General features: G+C 38.8%; 1 protein-coding gene across 1 annotated transcript in view; it reads left to right on the top strand.

Moving 5' to 3' along the window:
• LOC124155436 (zinc finger protein chinmo) overlaps positions 1-21644 on the top strand; it is a 35146-nt gene extending 13502 nt beyond the window's left edge. Inside the window, exons 5-7 of the mRNA XM_046529249.1 lie at positions 1011-1920; positions 5767-6018; positions 10937-21644. Coding sequence (XP_046385205.1) covers positions 1011-1920; positions 5767-6018; positions 10937-11241 — 1467 coding nt within the window. The 3' untranslated portion in view covers positions 11242-21644. The remainder of the gene's footprint in view (positions 1-1010; positions 1921-5766; positions 6019-10936) is intronic.
• The last annotated feature ends 610 nt before the right edge of the window (positions 21645-22254 follow it).

Raw genomic sequence — 22254 nt, 5'->3', positions numbered from 1 at the left:
CACTAACTCTTGTTCAGTTAAAAATATATGCTTGCCACCTGGCAGACTCAAGCTAATAGCTATTCAAGGTCCATTTATGCTTCATTTAAACCTTCTGAGATACACGTTGGGTCAGTTTTGATCTGCACGCCGCGTAAGCAACTTACCCCCGGCTCAATTCATCCCGCGGATGTGGGATTTTTACCATCGTATCGAATCACCATTGACTTACGTCCATACTGTAAATACGATAACCTTTTTTGGATGACCTTGGAAGCCAAAATTTTGGTACACAAGGATTTTTAACGGCTCATTTAGGCGTTATTTCACTGGGGCAACGGAAAACATAACCTGGGAAAATTCTAGACAATCTTCCGTTAGAGATAGATATTCCGGACTAACGATCATATACTGCAGTTAAAATTAATGTCTAATAAACAGCATGCGCATTATTAAAACTTATTATTCTTTATTGACATATCTATGTAATGAGCACATACTACTCCCACTCCTGTGACTAAAATTGGCACGCGTACCGCAATCTTCTCGTAGAGCAGTTATGTGATGAGCCGTATAAGTGAGGTATTTTATCTCATTGGACTGGAAAAATACGTTTCGTAACGGAGGTAGTCGTATAAGTGTAAAGTTTCATAAGCAAGGTTGGAAATACATGGGTTCATATGGGGTTATTCACTGGACCAAAAAAAATCAGTGTATAAGTGAGGTCATTATATAACTGAGGGTTGTATAACCGAGGTTTTACTGTAGTATATTGTTCTTTATGTACATAGTCTGTTATTTAGATTGCTTCCAGGACTCATCACTAGGACTATCCACTATAACCATTTTTTTTACTTCACATAATTATTAGCTAGTATTTTCCACAACATGTCACCACATACTTTTGTATCTATTCATTTTAATATTCTGTTGCATTTTATTACTGTTGTATTTTATTTCAACCTCAGTGCTTAAGGTGCGTAATTGCAAAACCAATCTTATTGTTTTCAACTCCCTTATTCTCTTTGCAGGTTAAGGGCCTATCAATTGAGCATGAGAGGCTAACAGTCGATCATGGAGCGCAGTCTCCGCACCCACCCGCACCGCAGCACCACCAGCACCATCCCCCATTGACCCACCACCACCACATGCCTCCCCAACATGCCCACGCTCCCCCTGAGACCTCACCCACTACACGTAAGCAGCCCAGGCTGTCCACATCGCGGCCCGGACCCCCCTCCTCACCCCCTGGCTCCCCACCATATGATTCCGAGCTGATGCACGCTCCTGCCGCGCCTGCCACATCCAACGCCACCACTCCGTCATCCACCGGCCCACCATATTCCGTGATCTCGCCCTTTGTCCCTCAGTACCGCCCTTACGACCGTGCCGGCAACCCAGGGTCTTCCCCTGCCAACACAGCTACCCTCCCGCCCCCCTCATCTTCCCCCTCTTCATCATCTTCGTCCTCTACCTCATCGCCCCTTGTGACCTCAGCGCATGATCGCAAGAGGCCCCGTGGCGTGCCACCCCTGCAGACCACATCGGTGGACCACCACCGGCCACGCCCCCTGTCGAGTCCTGCCGGTGACGGTGGGAATACGCCGCCTGCGGTGCCGGCTCCTGCACCGTCGCCAGGAGCGGACGGAGCGTCTCCTGGCATACGAGCTTCTGTCCTCAGGGAATGCAAGACGCATGGCGCGTCAGACGACAAAATGCCCATGGCTCTTGTCTCGCCACATCGGTCCACGCCACTTGGCTCAGGGGATGGCGGGGGAGGGCAGAGGGAGGAGAGGGGAGGGTCCTCATTCAGTGGGGGGACTCAGCCGAGGGCAGTGTCACCCCCGTTCGGGTCGTCTGCAGCTGCATCTCATGATCAGGGAGATAGGGGTAAAAATCAAGCAGCTGAAATGGACGGTGGGGGGAATAGCTGTCCAGAAGGTAAATTTGAGTGAAAAATTTCTCTATTTGATATGAATTAGCAAAATATTTCGTGAAAAATGCACTTATTGGGTTAAAAAATAATTAATTGCATGAGCTGTGAAGAGTAAGGGCATGACGAAGGTGTTACTTCATGAATGCACCAAGTCTTTTAAGATTGCCAAAGGTTAGCAGCCCGAGTTAAAGGGGCAGAATTTTCATTTTTTGTGTATCTTTTTTGCTCTTGGATACTCAGTTTTGGAACTCATTTTGTGTTTCTGATTTAGGAGTGGCCACAACTATGCTATATTTGAAAAAAAACCATCTAATATATCTTTCAAGAGAGGATGTTTTGAGTCTGACTCTTGTGAATCTAGTGATTTTCTTCCCTTGAAATTCTCTCTGTGGTTCTGAAAGCATGTGGTAGGATAGCAAATGTTTTTGTGTCTTGTTTGGGCCTCTTCACTGTTCATTTAGTATTTTTCCTGGGACATAGATTTCTTCTAGTCTTCCCTGTATGCCATCTTAATTTTTTTTCTTATTTGATACCTCTCATCAATTCTTTGGAAGGCCTCTGTCTTCTGAATTAATTCATCTCTTTTACAACTGAGCTTTACTGCAACGGAGAAGGCTTTGTGTAACAGGGTCTTGATGTTGGGGTTGTTATGTTGAGGGGAGTGATTTGAATCATTATGCAGGTAACAGTCCAGTCTGTATGCTGTTACAGGGTGATTTTTCAGAATATGAAATGTTATGGAGTTACATCTCCTTTCTGCTCAACCAGTGCATCTGTGAAAATAAGGACGTTCAGCTTTGTGATCTCTTTATGGCATTTAATCAAAGTGTTGGGCCCAGTTAGATGATGGAGAACTTCTAAGGCTTTTTCCAGCCCATGACAAAGGCATTGAATACATTGTTTTGTTGTGTTATATGACTTTAAGGCTCTTTGTTCAAAATATTTGTTGAATTGTTCGGCAATTGCTAGAGAGAGAAATGAGGGGGGCAGAGCCATTGTATTGCCTTGATTGCACGTAGAATCTCCCATTCCTGAGGAATTTTCTAGTTAGAACTTAATCTTCATCAAGATGTCTTTCAGAAGGTCCTTTAGTGTGAGTGCTCTGGTCAATACGTCTGCTTCTTCCTTAAGTGTGCTTATGACAGGTGAAAAAATATCAAGTCTCACCCAAATGCCGACGGTGCCCATCTCTACATCTACATAATACCCCGCCAGCCACCTAAAAGGCATGTGGCAGGGGGTGTTAGGACACCAGCCATTTGCAGATTAAAAAAAAATGAAGTGCTCTAACAAAGGTGGGACTAGCGTTTTTAAAGTCCTTTATGGTTGGGGGAAAAATGAATTCCCATATCTATCCATTCGGCAAAACATCTCCCTTAATTTTTCACTTCCATCAGACCTGGAAATATAGTATAGTAGTCTAATATTACCGTATATCTCCGAATATAGTCCCCCTCTGAATATAGTCCCCCCCCCCAATTTTGAGACCTCAGTTTTGGGAAAAATTTTAAAATGCAAAGGAAGGCAATTTTTCTGTGGTTAGCAAGTTAAGATTCTAGAGTCGATAAAAACTATTATTTTCTGTGAAGATGAAGAACAAATCTGTTCACATATTTTCCATCATAACAAAATAACTATACCTAAAACATGTTGTGATCCATTGCATGTATCAGTAATTTATAGTTCCTTAACCAGATGTAATGGAGAAAGGAGAAAACTTTTTTAGCATCCAAGGCTATTGTATTTTTTAATTATTCACAAATTATTAATATTTTTGATTTCCAAATGACTACAGACAATGTCAATATATAAGCTTTAACTTAAAGCCCATAAACAGTATTGCATTTGGCCCTGAAACTTCCTTAGATCCAGTGTAACACACCCATCAAGTCATCACAAATCCAAGTGACCTGAAGAATTTAGGAAATCTAAATAAAATTGTGTTAAATAAATTATAAATATTATAAAAATATTGCCATCAAATGCCTGCTAAGCAAAATAATTAAACTACAGGACTTACAAATATCAAAGTAATAAAATTAAGAAATAAACTTTTTCCAACAAACATTAAAACTGAAAAAAATATGATATCAATTTTCAATGCCTCGTCGCGAATCATTGCATAAGTTACACAAAGAGCTTCTGCTCTGCATTTGCGCATAAATTCGACGATATTTTCCTCTAATTCTTTGAATCTGCCGCATCGAGACCCCCGAAATGACTTCCGCGATGTATTAGCGCTTTGCAAGCGCTGTGAATACTATGATTTACAGCGTATTCTGCAACGGGTATTTTGAAATTGGCATCGAAACTCCGTCTTTGATGGCCTCTAATCCAATGATGCTCTAATCTGCCGCAGGATTGATCCTCATCTTTCTACTTGATCCATCACCTCACTGTTGAACGTAAAATTATTTTGAATAAAGAAAATATCGTGGAAATAACTGCGAAACGTTATGTGACGTAATTAATCGATCCTACTTACCCTGGCGAATTGAATAGATTCCTCAATAAATTGATAACACTTTAGATGCTGAGTCGCTGGATTTCGATCAAATGCAGTAATGCCGGCGCTTCTGGTTTAAAGACGTCGATTATTGCGCCTTTTCAGAAACAAATGAACATCACCTATTGCGCATTCTTGTTCTGTGAAGGCGGTAAAGGCAGTGGTTGTAAACACGAACCGCATGGGCACATAGCTACGGACGCAATGAAATGCTAAATCGTCACGAAAGGTTCACTTTATCTGTTTATTTTTCGCAATTATTTAAATCGTGTAACTATTAAATGAGCGACGGGTACATATATTATTGATTCAATTCTAGTGCTCGATTAATGTAATGATAGTGTGTGTTTAGTTTTCATTTTAATTATTTACTGTTTTGCGTCATTAAGTGATCAGTGTCGATTGAATTATTCTAACAATACTTTTCCAAGAAAAATTAACGGCTACGCGATGTATTCCGTGAAAACGCATATTCGATATGCTATTTGAATCGGAAGAATCGTATCATTACAACATTTGTGGTAAAAATTGTCTTAATTTCCGGTAAAACGTGGCAGTATTTACTAATATTTCCGATTATAATCCTCATAAATATACTCAAATAGAAAGACTACGAGAACATTAGCCATTATGCCGTTATTTATAACTTTATGGTCACCTTTAGTATGCTAAACTGGATTACACTCGATTAAAGTCCCCCCCCCTTACTTTTCCGCGGCCATTTTTGGATAAAAAGGGGGGACTATATTTGGAGATATACGGTACGTTCTCTGTGCTGCTTTTAAAGATATTGATTCTCAATTGTTCAAGCAATCTAAGCCTAGCGTGCAGCCTCCCAAGTCTCCAGCGGCTCCCAGCCTAATTCGCTTAACATCTTGGTAATGCTCTCTGTATGTCCGTTGCAGTTTTTTGACAAAACGTGCAGCCTTCCTTTGTATTTTATTCAGTCTGCGGATTAAGTCTTTCTGCACCAAATCCCATATGCTCGTTGCATATTCAAGGTGCGGTCGGACGAGTGCAAAATAGCACCTTTCTTTTACTTTCTCATTCGAAAATCTTCCCACAATACGCTTGACGAATCCTAATTTCTTCAGGGCTGTGCCTCAAATATTCCTTATATGTGGTCCCCACGTGAGGTTCGAGGTTATAGTAACTCCCAGGTACTTCACTCTTGTCCTATCCAAACGATGCTTAATGAAGGTCATGTTACAGGAAATGTCGTATCAATGTGGCTATGCCCTTCCCCAAAAAGTTGAGCTAAACAACAAAGGAATAGATGCGATTGTTTGTTTTTGTCTTTGTGGAATGTATTTTGAATGACCATGTTGCCCTCTCTCCCCTGTAGATCTACGTATAAAGAGCGAGCCGGGGGTGGGTTGGCTGAGAGGAGTGGGCCCAATGGACGAGGCAGCTGTCAAAGGGGAAGGGGACGGAGGAGGGCGGCACGACGGAGGGAGCGCTCAGCCGTTGCACGCCACTGCGGGTCCAACATCAGCCGCTGCGGTGGCTGCAGCTGCTGCTGCCCTCTGGAACTCGGGAGGAACAGGCGGGGGAGCAAAGGGCAGTCACAAGTCGGGGAGCACAGCTACTGCTGATGGTAAGTGCCTTTATACTTCTCTGGCCTTCTAGATTAAGGGTGACCTCTCCTTTAGAGAGTCGTGTCATTACATTTTGTCTGTGAAAGCTTGGAATGGCCAAAAAATGTTGAAAAATTATTCTTGGTTGATTAAGTCAAATGGTAATTTTTCTTCTAACATGTACGTTTGTTAAAATTTATGGACAAGGGGAAAAGTCCATGGACTGAAATCAAAGTTATTGGGCAGTGGCCGGACAAGCCAAAGGTTTCCTTCCTTCAAAAGTGTTCTAAAAAAACCTTCAGCTTTTCAGGCTACTTGTCAGACAACTAGGCTTTTCAGGATCCTGTATCATCATGGTAATTGGGTTCCCAGTCCTGGGAATTTTTTCTCATGGTAATTATGTAATGTGAATTTGATCACTTTTTATGCAGGAGGAATGAAATTAAGCTCTTCAATGATGTTGGTTCATCTTCAATGTTTACACTTTTCTAACCCAACGTTTCATAGTGGTGGTAATCCGTAGATGCTGGAATACATTTTTATTGGGGGTGGGTCAGTTCGGTTCTCAATTCTACCAGTTCTAGTCCAGAGACCTGGAATCTGAAGTAAAGCTAAATAGAATACCGGTCGAAACAATTTTTTGCTAAGCCCAGTTTTAAATATTTTTTCGAGTGTAACATACATAGCATACTTGATCAATAATTGTAGTGTGATGATATGGAACCTATCATTTGAGATAGCTTAATGCGTCATTCTATGCAGGGTGTTTTCATGATGCTGTAATGAAAATCATCAATAGCTTATGAAAATTTAGCTATCAAAATGAAACACTTGATTAAGAGCCAGGACAGAACCGATTCCATGAACAAAGTGGGAGTTGATTCGTCAAAAAAAAATCGCAATTTTAATGTGATATGTTGAACAATCATTATTTAACTGCCATAACTTACTTTGTTATCTCCTGTAAAAGTGTAAAATTCAGTAAAATACATCTTTTCAGCCTATTTAATTTTGTGAATATTGTCAATAAAGTATGGAAAATTCAGGAAGTAATAGATTGATGTTTGAGTGTCTACCCTGGCATTTAATTTATTTGTTTTATTATTGCTAATGGTATTGTACTGGTAATTGTGAGTTTAGATGGAGCTTTTTGTTAGTCACCTTGATCTGTCATACCTTCCCAATTGAACTTCCTTCTTTAATTTGCAATCTTCTTTAAGGCCTGTCCCCTTTTGTTCAATCTATAAACCATATTATCTTCTACCTGCATCCTTGCTTGCCTAACGGTCTTTCCTTTGACACACTTTACAGCATCTCCTCCATGATTAGTACTCACTCTACCCAAACCCTTATCATTACAATTCATGTGAAAGTATGGCTGCACTCTCATTGTTGAAGGTACTGCTCAATATCTCCATAAGAAATCAAAATCTATCGTTTGTTTACTTTATGCCATTACACTGAAAGTAGGACACTTCTTGATCCAGAATAGGATTCTAGTATCAAAATACAATAACTGTTATGTCAAAGTAAGTGTTCTCATTATGAATTTTAGCTTAAAATTTTTCCTACCATCTATCTTTGCTTTTGGATGGCACTGTTACTTAATGCCTGCAGTTTATAGCTATACAGTGGAACCTCGATCTGTCGTTTTTCAGGGGGAAGGATGAAAAAAACGATGAATGCGGGAAAACGATCGATGCGGGAATGTTTGTCCGGGTTGCCTATGTCCCTGGAAACGCTGGATTTTTGCGAATTATGATATTCATTAATGGATTCAAACAAGATTTTAGCTGATTACGGGAATATTATTACTTTATTGAAACACTTAGGTCATATTGTTGATTCGACTTATCTCTCTTTCAAATATCCTAAAGGAACAAGCCTAACGTTGCTAAAAAATGTTTGCACTCCACTCGGAATTTTCACTGCTATTATGCATTTCTTTCTGATGTAAAAATTCTCATCCATCAAATGCCATTTCAAGTACACGTATTTACGAGAGAAATGTGCGTGTTATGCCTCAAACAACTGATTTCGCTGTCGCAGTGATTGGTTATGAGATGGATCAAGAAGGCCAAAAATAGTTTATTACTTGAAATGTTCCTTTCTAGCAATTAAATTTTTAATATGATTGAGGCAATGTGGTGTTAATCGTCAGCGGCCCCCCCCCCCGTCACCGTCTACCCCCACCCCTGCCGTTAAGTTCTTCCGGACATACCGAGGCGTTCTGCAATATTCACGTATTTTTAGCCCGGATTCTTTTCTTCATCATCAATTATTTTCAGTCCATCTTTTAAAGTTCTCACTTGTGTCTTTGGAAGGGCCATGGTCCGAAGACGAATAAGAATAAAACTAATAAAAATGAAACCGGACTCCATTGAGCCCACATGGAAAACACTCGCTAGTTTTAAGTCAACCCTCCCCGGAAAGTGCAGAACCACTCGTACGAGGTGAAGTTCGGCACTAATGCTATCGCGTACTGCGTAAGCAGAGCTTACTGCCGAGGGTGAAGCATGACCATATGACTGTGCAATGAAATTTTTTATCCTATAGAGAAGACAACTTACCCACTCATTTCTAACAATAAGTAGCGTAGCTCTAGATGAGCAGATGAATTCAGATTGCTAGTAGAGAGAAACAAAATATCCTGAGAAGACTTCGCTTCGTTAGCTACTCAGACAAGTGAGACTTGTAGCATAACTCATAAATCAGTAAATGTTTTCGAAAAAAAATCCCATCAACTGCCGTGAAGCTCACTATCAGCTGCGAGGATATCGATATTCACCAGAAATCGCCATTGTATTATTCCAACTATTTCCTTGCTTAAAATGCTTAAATAACGTTAGAAATAAGTCGTGTTTGGTATCATTCTTTACTGAATTACGTGCACATCACTAATATCTCAATCTAATAAAAGTATAATACCAATTACCGAAATTCATTTTTAGACAACTTTTGGGCTAATTGGTGATTCATGCAGCAGTTGACCTACAGAAGTGGGGATCTTTGAAGCGATTCGGCTAAAAAAAAGTCAGCGGTCTAGAAAGGGGGAGGCGTGAAAAAGGTTTCTACTGTTCTCGAGTAACTTGATATTTTCTTTTGAAGCTAAGGTTTATTTCGGAGAAGAGGAAAGCTTCAACCGGGGGAGGCGAGTGCTGAATGGAGGGGGATACCGGATCTTGGGAAATGCGCTAATGTAATTATCCCACGGCACTCTGCTTCTCCCTATCGCATTTCAATCTCCTGGGGAAGATTCAAACTGTGTCTGTCGTTATTAGCCATAAATAACACGTTGTAAACACTTCGTCTCATTTTTATCAAACGATGAATGCGGGAAAATTATTCGATGGGGCCGCGATCTTCAAACGATCAATGTGGGAAAACAATACTTCGGGGAACGACAGATGCGGGAAAAAATTACATTGTCTTAATGGAACTTAATTTGGGACCAGGAGCGGCAAACGATGAATGGGGGAAAACGATGAATGCGGGAACGATAAATCGGGGTTCCACTGTACTATCTTGTAGCAGGATGGGTGAACCACATCATCTACATCTTATGTAAGGTCTCTTGTGATTATTTGAAGAGAAAGTTTTTTGCTGGAATCAGATTTTCATTTTTCTATTAATTATAATTAATAGATATCGTCAATTTAAAATCAAGCAGTAACAACTATATATGTATAAAATCTTGGTAGGTATTGGAAAAAAATTAGAATGTACCCCCTTCTTGATATTTTATAGTTGTTTTTTGGAAATTTTCCTCAACTACCAGAACCAAATTGAATCCAATGCTATTGCATCTTATTGGAAATACATCCAGTTCGAACACAAGACCATCTCATCTCATTGGATAGGTCTTGCGCATGAACTGGAAGAGTAAATAGTTCAGGATAACGCTCATCAATCTTGTTGGAATAGTTTGATGGGTACCTGCCTGCTCTGACATTTGCCTCCGGACGCCACTGGGGTGTAATGTTAACCTAGTGTGGGTGCTAGGGCTCATGGATTATTTTGAATTCCACCTGGATGGGATTTTCAACACCCAGGCCATGCATGCCTGTGTCATTGAAGAAGTTTGCTGTGAAAAAGGAATGAATACAGGTTGCTTAGTTCTCTAGATATGTGTGTTATGAAAAAGTCCTGTATTAAGTGAGAGTTGTATTGCAGGTGTTATACTTAACTCTTAAGGCCTCATTGGCTGCCTTTTCTGGGGCTATTTTGACGTTGCCTTGTGCTATCTGAATCCCATTAAAAAAATTTCATCTCTTTTCAGGGATAGGTCATATGGCTGAAATAGTCAGATTACTCTGTAATACTGAGCCTAGTTCTCATTTTTGAATTTGTGAATTATTATGCATTCTTGCTATTCAAAACAGTTGATATAGCACGGTGATTAAAAATCTTAGTGAAAATCTTTTGAGTGAGTTTATTCAAGAATTTATTAAGACCAATGATGACCTTCTTTTATTTGCTTTTCCCTTGCTTATGAAGAAGTGAAAATATGTATGGTATGCGGTCATTGACTGTTTCTCACTAATATGCCCAAATACCTTTTATGTTAATCTTTTTTACTGGTTCCAGGTGTTGGAAAGAGTTTTGTTTACTTGCATAATTAATTTTCAGTGAGGCAATTGAACTCAACCAGTCATTTGTGTACTAATTCGCTGATGTAAATGAGTCTGTTTTTGGCATGCGCATTGGTATTACTATTAAGACATTTTTTATTCTTTGAATCTCTTGATAGTCAGAATTATTTTCTGTTGCTTTCACACTTGAGCTATTCATATTCTATTATCATTTTTTTGTGTGTTTGTCAGATTCATCATTTCAAATTATTTTATCATACATGCCATTGACTGTGATTACATGCACATCCACAAGTTATCGCATGAAACCTTAAAATTTGTCTTAGTAGTCTGTTATTCTTTACAGGGAAGAAACTGAAATGTCCCTTCTGTGAGCGCCTCTATGGCTACGAGACGAACCTCCGAGCCCACATCCGTCAGAGACATCAGGGAATCCGGGTCCCCTGCCCATTCTGCTCCCGCACCTTCACTCGGAACAACACGGTGAGACGGCACATAGCCAGGGAACACAAGACAGAGCTAAGTCTCAAGGCTTTCCAGCAAGCGGCAGCAGCTGCGGTTCAGCAGCAACAACAGCAGCAGGTTGGCAACCCTGGAGGGCAACAGGTGGCCAACCACAGTGGGGGAGGAGGAGGAGGGAGTAACCAGTAAACAAATGGGGTCGGAATAATGGTGGATTGTCCCCGAAGCGTCTTTGCCCAGGGAGAAAGTCAAAGGGGAATGTGGTGCCCTTTTTTTTTTTAGGAAAAAGATAGAAAAAGTGGGGGACAACCCACCATAAAAGTCCAGCCTCTCAAGTCTTCTTGGGTTCAACTTTCTGCTGAATCTTCAAGCATCGTGTCATACTCTCGAATTGAATAGGAGAGAGTCTAAAAAAATGTTGTACCTCGGGACTTCTAGCATGGGGCGCAGACGGGTTCCCATGTCTCAGGCAGGTGGCCCACGCATGTAGGTTTTGCCTCAGTACAATTACGATGAGGTTGCCTGTGAAATGCTAAATGATATATGTCACAATTTTTTTGCCATGCAACTCAGCTCAGGTTTCAACTTACTTTTTTTATCTAATGTGTAACAAGGATTTTAAATGGTGAAGAATCGAAGGGACGTGTATTACTTAGGGATATTATGATCCAATAAGGAACAGCTTCTGTTATCATCGCATCTACCTCTGCTGTGTTTGAGAAAAATCAGGTGTCGCAAATAAAACCCCCACGTTTCTCCTTTTTCCTCACCCTTCGGCAAAAACCTCCCGGCCGCCTACTTCGTCCCACTTCCCACTGTAAATAAATTGTCCGTGGTGGTTTGCAGGGATGTTAAAAAAATTACCTCCATGGCACAAACCTTGTGGCTGTAAATTCTGTGGGAAATTGGGTAAAGGGATGGATGTAGTTCTTCAAAGTAGCGGCCGTGGAACCATGTATTATTTTTTGCCTGATGTTGGTGTTGGCTCTAAAAGAATTCGTGGCAAGATGAGAGCAGGGGAATTTTGGGATTGTGAGGTGAGACGACGGGGCACCTTTTGTGTGAAGCAAACTACCCTCGAGTGCCCGTTTCGCTCACCTTGGTAGCAGTCCCGTTCTTAGACGACAGCCTCCTGTCTCAGGTTTCCCTTCTGGACATCACCTCCCAGTCATCATCCCTTCTGCTGGCCTCATATCCCAGGAATAACCTCTTCCAAGAGGAGAAGACAATATCCGGAAGAGAAAACGGAATCTCTTATTATCTACCTCTAACTAATGCATGAAATACCCTCCACATTATTATCCTCGTGCCAGATCACGGAGCTCCACTGCTAATTACCTCAATATTATTATATTGCTATATATTTACAGATGCTTACAGCGAAAACTCAGGTTTATACATTATTTTTTTCCCTTTTTTTACCACATATCACAGTAAGAATAATGCGGTCACTGCATCCAGTGATTATGTTGCCCCCCCTGCATCACTTATCCAAATTCCTAGACCTCCATTACGTCTCATTGTTGCCAATGATATTGGATTCCCAAGCACACATAATCCTCACCCCAGTCCGTACCTCGATACCCTCCCCTTCTCCCGACTCCCTTTCCTCGAGCCCCCATTGACCAGGCTTGTGGTCGAGAAATCCCTTTACCCTAGTGTGCTGTCCCACCTAAAGGCATGGGGAAGTAATTTTGGCAAGTGACAGCCTTGTGCGATTTTTATTGAGAAACCGATCAGGATAACAGAAATACCTCAATGGATCTTCTATATATATACATAATATAATATATACACAGACAAATATATATAAATAAAGTAAATATATTATATATATAAAAGTATTGTTAGTGGACAAATATGAAATGGATTAGTGTCCAGTTAACAATCAAATTTACATGTATGTTCAACTGTTTTTTTATGATCTACATTATTATAATTATTATTAATACAATTCTTTTTGGTCTCTTGACAATGCACTTCGTTTTCTCCATTTGTAGGCACATGTTGGTGGTGAGCAGTAGCTTGCTTCCCACTTTCTTCTTGCTCTCTTTTTAAAATGATTAGTTAAGAGAATATTTTTAGTTTTTCTATTGGGGTATGGGTCATGTAAATATTGTAATATTAATGGATTTATTTTCTGATTGCATCAAACGAGGGGGGAGATTACAAACTCATTCAGGGAAAATGCAGGGGGTGAAAATATATATAGATGAATATATATAGGTATTATTTTCCTAAGCTTCACTCCCCTCTGCTTAAGTATACCCCTCCCATGCACTTGCCTCCTACCATTAACTACTGTAAAATGTGTAATAATGACGTAGTGTTTTTTATATTTGGTTGGTTGAATTGGAAGGAATTTTCCCATTCCTTGAAAAATAACAGTTATTTTAGTCGTTATATCAGAGCTGCACTTTTAAAAAATTACGGTTGCAAAGGATTTTTAATCCTTCATAGGAAAATATTATTTGGATTTCTTAATGTCTTCCAGCCATATGATTTCACTCCAATTCTGTTAGGTGCTACCACTTGGTTTTTAATTTTTAGTTCTTCAAAAAGACATAACACAATGCATCAAATGCATTTTTATTTTAATCGTAAGTGCATGTTGTTGTTTATATACAGTTGAATTGTGCAGGGTTAAAGGGATTCATAGTGGTATCTAATACCAAATTGTTTGACAAATTTTTGTCGCCTTTTGTGAAAAGGCTTGTGTGTTTTTAAGTTATGTTGATAGCAGAAAAAAAATATTTTATGGTCGTCTTGATTGTTGAAACAAGTAGCGGTGTAAGAGGAGCAGGTGGCATAGGAGAGGGTGGGTTGTGGAGTTCATAGTGATTGAGGAATATAAGTAAAGTTATTTTTTAAAATATAAAGCTAGTCATTTGAAGTGCAACAGGTCTCATCTCTTTGACGTCTCAGGAAACATTTTAGCTGAAAAGGACAATTTTTGTGTTTTCTCTCAATGTGCTCACCCTCCCCCCTCCACTGTTTGTTCTATCAGACACATACACACATGCATATGTGCGCGCAGCCATTGGACAAATTCAAGACCGCCTCCCCTCTACCCTCCCCCTTTTGTTGGGAGCCAAGAGCGAGGTCGGGCCAGAGATTTTTCAGGGATAATTTGTTTATATATATACAAAAATATATTTAAGAGAGAAAACCCTTTATATAACCCCAGTGCCAAATCAGAATTTATGACAACAGTGAATGTAATAGCATTTTATTTTTGGTATCGGAGGAAAGGCTTCTAGGGGAACTCAGCTCAGGCATGAATTTTAAAGCTGATAAAAAATAAACATGTTGAAATATTTTGACGTGTGCTAAAGCTGGTTGATTTTGTTTTGATTAGCTATCATTCCCTCTCAGTGTTAGCTATAGACTCATCTTTGATGCAGGAATTTTTCTCCGAGATTGGTTTATCTCGCTGTCTTTTCCTCTAAAAGCTACTTTACTCTGTGCCATTCTGATGGGACGTTGGTTTATCTTCACCAAGGTCTCTCGAGCTCCTCTCCTTTCATAATCACAGTGAACCCACCCAGTTGGGATAATCCTGCTTGCTATATGATTTGCTGTTATCAATTATCACACTCATTTCTATTTTATAAAATGTTACAGTTTACAGTTGCCACTACCTCTCATCATCTTAGCCTTTTTGTTTTGTAAAAATCTATACCTGTTTGTTCGGAAGGATATCCAATTCTATCCTGAGCAAGTCTGTTGATTTTTCTTCCTCGAAAGTTTTTCTGCCCTCACATGCTTTTCATAGTAAAGTTTTTTGGTGGCCTGCAAAGTTATCTAAAGTGCTTTTCCATGTTTCTGCAACCAGCTTGAAATAATCTCAAGGATTTTGGTGATATACAGTGGATCACTTGTGATGAGCCTACACGCCGTGCTGTATTTTCGCAAGGGCATGCTTCAGGGCTCTTCCCTCTTGGAAACCCATTGCGCATGCAGCTAACGTCTACCTCAAGGGCATTCATTCCCCATATATTGCACCCCAAGTTTTTTTTATAAACGAAGAGGCTCCTCATGTTTTCAGATGATCATCCCAGTATTTACACGAGTACTGCTAGGGCAGTGCTGAAATAATTTTATTCCTTTTGCGTTGCAATTCCTCAGATCTGATACAATTACATGATATAAAGGCACATATTATAGCATAACACTTTATACAGTCATATTTAAATAATGCATTTTTAGAATACACATTTTTACCTGCAGATACGTATACATTTACTACGAAGTGAATTGGCATATTTACACTTTTACACCTTTTTTCATAAACAAATCATTCAATTAATAAAGAGAGTTACTTATTTTGTCGGTCACAAATGACGTCTCCATTATACTACAGTTCTCAGGTAGTGTCTGGTGGTTAATGAAATCTGCCTAGCAGATCCCGGTGTTCCAAGATGATTTTTTTTCTAATTTTTCGTATTAATTCATGTTGTTTGTCACAGTTTTCATGAATGACGTAACATGTTTGGCTGCTTTGAATGTCGGTTGTTGAGGAGAAATTTGTCTCTTGTGGGAGGAGTAGTTCAGGGAAATTGACCCAATGTCTGGGATTATCTTCTCTGGCCTTCTCAAGCTCTTCACGGATTCTTATAAAGATTCGACTGGTTTCCTTACTGTAGGTGTGGTTTGGCAATGAAATTGTCCCTATGTGGTTTTTCGATGCTTGGTTTCTGAGCACAATTTTGGTAATCTTGTAATGAGATATAACTTTGAACGGGCTTAAATGTTTAGCACCTTGTTGCCTGGTGTCCCGATGGCATGCCATGCAGTTTATAAGAGTGATAGGGAGGGCGTGGGAGATACAGGGCTTTAGCCATAATGGTTATGTATTTGCTATTCTTAAGAGGCTCTGATGGCCATTAATGTTTAGACAAATCTTGAATGTGTTGAATCGGCATTGCATCTCGATGATTTTTAACCATGCTCTGAATGTTAGGTGTGCGTGTGGTGTATACATGTCTACTGGTTATTTAAGTGTGTACATATAACTCTTTACAGATTTTCGTGACTTAGTGTGCCACTGGTTTGTCGTTGTTGGAATTGTGTAAACTTTAAAAGTGTATTGAACCAACAACCGTGGGTACAACGTCTCAGTACCACTGTGGTTGTTAGAATCAAAATCTAATGTCACTTTGGCCAGTTGAAATGAATATCTATCTGTTGGTTTCATCAGAGAAACAGTGTTTTTCTAAAGCTAAGTCCTGTTGACTTTTTTTTTCATTTTGTTTTGTGAATTTATCTAAATCATCCATTATTTCACATTATGTTCGATAGTGATGAAATGTGGTGTTCTTATCGACAGAGTTTTTAATTGTTTAAAATCATTGACAACTGTTGGTGGAGGTTGAAATAATTTGTGAAATTATCCTTATGATTCTAAATTTGTTTGTAAATTGCTCATGTTTTGAGGATATCAGACTATAATTTTTATCGAACTAACAAATTGTGCTTTACCAAAATTTGTATTTTTCTAACAAGGAGCACTGTGAAGCTTGGCTTCAGTTGTTCATCTATCGGAAAATTTATGGTTTTAACAAATCTCTTAATGGTAGCCTTAACGTTTCAAAAACTTGAGGTAAAAAAAAATTCAGTGTTAATGCATCCATTTGTATGATTGTTAAAAATGATGTATTCAGTGTAACTGAAGTATTTGTTGGAGCATGATATGTTTATAATGGAATGCCTGGCCTGTACGTGAGTTGATTTTTTTTCAATCCAGTTTTCTCCTAAGCAACTCGGTTGAGTAGTTGAATTGTGGTGAAAGCTCTGTTTTTAGCCTCGGAGGGAATCATTTCTGAACGGAGTAAGGAATTAAGTTTTCCATCTACCACTCTTTTGGCATCCTTTTCTATTTTCTCTACACTCTTCTCTCATGAATTTGTTTTTATCACTCCTATCCTGATTTTGAAAAGTTCTTCATCTCTCTACAGGGATATTGTTTTTACTTCCAGGGTGCAAATAGCAAAGTTGTTTATCATTATTTTTGTTTTGGGTACAATCTTCTTCATTTCTGTTCTTGGCACTTCAGCACTTGTTTTGTCAGCAGTGCTTTTCGGTCTCTTGGTAATTGTTGTGCCTAACAAGAGGTGCTGGTGGAGTTAGTCATAGTTTTCTTTGTTTTTTGAAGTCTCGTGGTCCATTTAAAGTTCATGTAGTCCTTGCACCAGGGATTTTTGTTTTAATTTTTCTTTCTTTTGACTTGTAGTCATTGGTGTGGTGTTACTAATTTGATGAAGTAACTGCTAATTTATAGAATTTTCTCCCACTCCCCCTTCTATTTCATTAGATATCGTTCTTGACCAAGCTGGGTAACCTTTGCCGATAATGGAGCCTGTTTTCGAGATGTTCAAATATGATGCCGTTGCATTTGAAATAAGTCTCTAGTGAAACCTTTTTGGCACAAGTCTTCATTGTTTGCATTGAAGATGAAAAATAATGCGATAGTACAAACATATACAAAGTAACCTCTTTCTTGTGTGTTCATCTCCTCACAATGATCAATTTATTTTGCTATGATGGCCAACTTAAATATTTATCCATTTCATGGTCATACTATTTGCTTTGAAAACAACTCAGGTAATTTTTATGTGATGCCATTAAGTTGCTTTTCTCGATTAATGTATTGTCTAATGTTAAAAAGGGAGCAACGGAGGTTATTATCCATTTACTCACTTGTGTCTCCTAGTGCATGACGTACGTCGATCCTTGTGTGCTTGCTTACACAGGTGTACAACTTATATATATATAAATAGCTGGCTCTGTTAGCCTTGTGCACGGAGACAACCTGAAATGGAGGGAAGCAAACAAAGGGATTTATATTATAGTACAAAGCAGCCTACCTCCACAATGCATGCATGAATGGGTATAGTTTCAAGAAGCTCAGTTCACTGAATGATCTTATCTGTGTATTTGCGTAAAAGATTGCGTGTGTGAGATAGTGTGTGTGTGTATGTGTGTGTGCTTATATTTTCTCGACTGTTGCCGGGTAAAACAATTGAAATTTTTAAGGACGCTCCTCCAATGGTGGATACACTCATCTAGGATCGTTCTAAATTTTCCGGGTCTTTTTCTCAGGTATAAGCAACAGGCTAGAAATCATCATTATCCTGTGTTGATTTGTAAACAGTTTTTAAACACTCATAATGAAAGGGTCCCCCTCAAAGAGGGTTGCGTTAGCATTCATGTGAAATTGTATTCAGAATCGTCTATGTGTATTTACTGGTGAAAAACTCATTTTGTGTCTTCTACTCGTGATTGTTTTACTTCCTTTCCTTGCCCATTTGAATGAAGGCTCTCCAGATGTTTACCTTAAGGAATTGCGACTGTCATGGAGCATTTCCTGTCTTTATTTTGATAAGTTTTCTACCGGGTATTGCTAAATTGATTCACACCAAGGGTAGGGCTGGCTGGCTTCATTCATCTCGAGAATTCCTGCATTTTTCTTGTGCCATCATCATTTCCTCTCTCTGTAGGTAGATCGTTGGCCATTGTGTGTGCCATCTCATATTATTTAGAGTCGTCTACCTTTTTCACTGCGGAGGGCAGTGAGCACAGCCTGTTGACCCATAGGTCAGATCATTCAACTTGATGGACTAGTGTCCTTGTAGATTTTAAGAACGTACAAATGCATTGATGAAATTGCTTTTTTGTATGTTATCAAGTACAAAGTTCTCTGCTGAGAATGTTGTTTCCATTGGTGAATTGCATTTGCGTGCCAGTGCGTGTTGACCTCCGAGCCACAAGGAAGGGTCTTTCACCACAATTTGACTCCATTGCATTTCTGGACAGTATAACGTCGTCTCCTGTGTGTGTCTTGTACAAAAATATATCTGGTTCAGTTCAGTGCAATGTGTGCGATTATAAAATGCCTAATTTTTTGCTAGCATTTGCATTGTGTGAAGCATTTTTTATTGAATAATAATTTCCAACTTCCTTTTCTCTTTTCCTCATCTGTTTAATCCAGTTAGCATCTCAAGTCCTCTCGAGTTCTTATGTTCTTCACCCGCACAAGTGCCTCTTCAACCATTCTCCCCGAAAACCATCTTTCCTTCTCGTGAATTGTCCCAACCCAGCCTTACCCACATTAATTAATTTTTCCACTGCATGAAATGCTGGTGATTTGTTGAGTTTTTCCAAATTGTTTATTCCCTCTGAATGCTAGTGCATTTTTGGGTGTCTTAATGAGTGTTCAAATGTGTGTATGCGTGTGCGTGTATATTTGTGGCTTCACAAAACTTATTGTCTCTTTGAGAAATTATTACTGTGACAATGTATATGTTGTCCCTTGGACATTAAACTAATGAAACTTTCAGTGATGAACATTTAAAATGATGATTATGAGCTTGTTCTTAAGCATTTGGTTGAGATTAAAGTTTTTTTTTGTAGTCGCAACTCGTGTAAGTGATATATACTGACTGGAGAGAATGTCTTAGTGTGTGTTTATCTGTTTTTACTTTTATTGATTTTTTTGGGGGTTTGGTGTATTCATTATATACTTTTCTCTCTTTGGGGGATGCTCAAAACGAAAAAAGCCACTCTGTTGTTCTAAATTGTCCTGCACCTCTGTTCGTATATTATTATCACTAAATGTAGTTTGTGTGAGTGAAGTGTTGCACGATACTGACCAGTACAATTGATGGGATTCGTGCCTGCCGTCTCGATTGTGGTGACGGGGTGGTTAAGAGTGTAATGGGTTTTTCGGAAGAAGTGCAGAAATAAATAGTTGTTACATTTACTACTGTGCCCAAGGCGGTATCTAAGGAAAGATAATTAATGAGCTTTTTCGTGTAATGTTTGTGCAAGTGTTTGTTCTGTTTTTTATCTCGGAAATATATTATATTATGAAGAAAAATAAATGATAAACTATGGTAAATGTAACCCATTGAAAATGGGTAAATCAAGTCATAACTGGTCTGTGTATCATCATGAAGTGATTTTTATACCGGTATATTCAGTTTAAATTGTGAAAGAAAAAGATTTATGTATATGTTTTTAATGTTTTCTTCAATGCCTTCTTGTTTATGGATAATAGTGTGTAATTGTACAGTCATGTTATTAACCAGTTGCTGTGCATTAACAATTTTTATAGGGCAAATGAGAGGGATTAAATATCTTGTCGAGGAGATGAAATAATCTTAGGCCCTGTGCCTTACTGTTTGGCTTGCTTAGTGACCACGATTGTAAACTGCAAGAAGTACCAGAGGGAAGGGAATTGCCGTGTGAATTGTTAAGGAATTGCTCAATAATTCAAGCACCTTTTCTTCTGTCGTTGCAACAGTTTCCATCCAAGCCAGGAGTTCTGCAAATGAATTAAACACGGGTTTTGATGTCAACATTTATTTTTCTGAACTCACGTTGAGTGCATGCATTCTGGCTGCCTGCACTCGTAAATGTTGTCTGTACAAAAAATGGCTAATAATGGAAATAGAAGTTTCTTTCATGGAGTTCTTCGTTCCATTTATAGTAATTAACAAAAAAAATAAAATAAAATCTCAAATACATAGACTCATGTTAAACTGTTTTCACATTGGTGTGTTGCAAAGGTTTTGGAAGTGTTGGGAAGTCAATCTAATTACGTATGCCACTGTGGTTTGCTTAGAAAAGAGAATTCGTAGGGAAGTATGGTGAAACATAAAGTGTAGCACTCAAGCAATGCTGATTATTCTCATTTCCATGAATAAGGGGAAGACAAAAATCAGGCGCAGGAAGTAACACAGCGACTCTCTCATTTGGCCAGCTGCCATGTACTTAAGGTGCAATTGCAAATGAAGATTCATGGCTAGATTTTTAAGCGGCTGGTGTGTGTATTACAATGGTCAAAAATGTAGGCACTGGCTATGGAGGAATGTTTATTCCCACTCTGCCTCTAATGTCAGTGGTGTGTGCCTGTAATCACATATTGATATATGCCCTATATTGTCCCCCACTGGGGTCGTCTATTCAACGCCCCCTTTTAAAATATCTGCCCTCAAGTTTGGTGTGATATCTGTTGTTTCTGCTGCTCCTTCCTTGCTTTCTATTGCATTTTTTGTTGTTTGATAATTGGAAACTTCTTGTGAACAACTATAATCGATGATGTTTTGAATGAGAAATCGCAAACCTCTTTGTAGTACTATCATTAGTGTGTGTACCCATGTTTAAAAGAAGTGGCCAGTGAAAAATTTTTTGCTGTTTGTTACAGTTTTGTTAACTTTGAACCCAAGATGTGTGGGCATTTGCAAGGGAAATGAAGGATTGAGTTCTGCCCTGCTGTGCATGTTTAATTTGCTGGAAGCTCATTAAGTCTTGAACAAGCAATCCCAGTGTTGTATAATCAAAAAAGGGAAGTCAGTAAAGTTTTAATGAAATATTGTTTTGTTTGTAATGTGATTCATGAGTCATAGTTTTTATCTAGTAAGCTCCGTAGCTGACGGATGCCATTGAAAAGGAATTCAAGGGAGTTGAATATGGACTTTGGTCACAAAGGACATATGTTGCTGAATCATGATGTTCGAGAGCTGACTATTCTCAGGGTGTAGGATTATGTGAATCTACATTAAATTATATGATTTTTTCTCTTGGCTTCACATGTCTAGTTGATTTCAGAATCACGGGTATTTTATATTGTGTCAAATTAAGGATGGTTACAAGTAGAGCGTATGTGATGTTTTAAGCACATAGCACTTTGGTACAATTTTTATGGACAAAGTAAAAATTATTCTCACAAAATATATGTATGAAAGTTTAACAATAGAAAAAATCAAACAAAGATAGCTTTTTTCAAATTTCACATATTTATCCCTGGTTCTTTGCCTTTGCCCATTGTGACACTTGCATGACATTGTGGTGTTATGTCATCTCAATTTTGCTTGACATCCACAATATTGTTCTACACTTTCCTTTCGTATTTCTGGGTTTCTCTAATGAAACTGAACCTGAAAAATATCTTGTCAAGCCCTTTCTCATCTTGTGTTTCATCGATATAATTCAGCCTAGTAAGGAATATATGTATCATGAAGTTATAGAACTCGATTTTTTTGTTTGAGGGTATCAAAACTAATTTGAAACTTGGAAATAGGGAAATTTGGTCATATTACTGTTATTAAATTAGGTAGTCTCACTGAGGGGAATGTCTGGAAAGTCACTAATTTCTAAAACCTAAAAGCCAGTGTTTTTTTTTTTAAAGAAATTGCTGAG

The sequence above is a fragment of the Ischnura elegans genome, chromosome 3 (assembly GCF_921293095.1).
Source record: "Ischnura elegans chromosome 3, ioIscEleg1.1, whole genome shotgun sequence".
NCBI classification, from domain to species: domain Eukaryota; kingdom Metazoa; phylum Arthropoda; class Insecta; order Odonata; family Coenagrionidae; genus Ischnura; species Ischnura elegans.
Note: the sequence above shows the minus strand (reverse complement) of the source record. Positions and strands in the feature narration are given on the sequence as shown.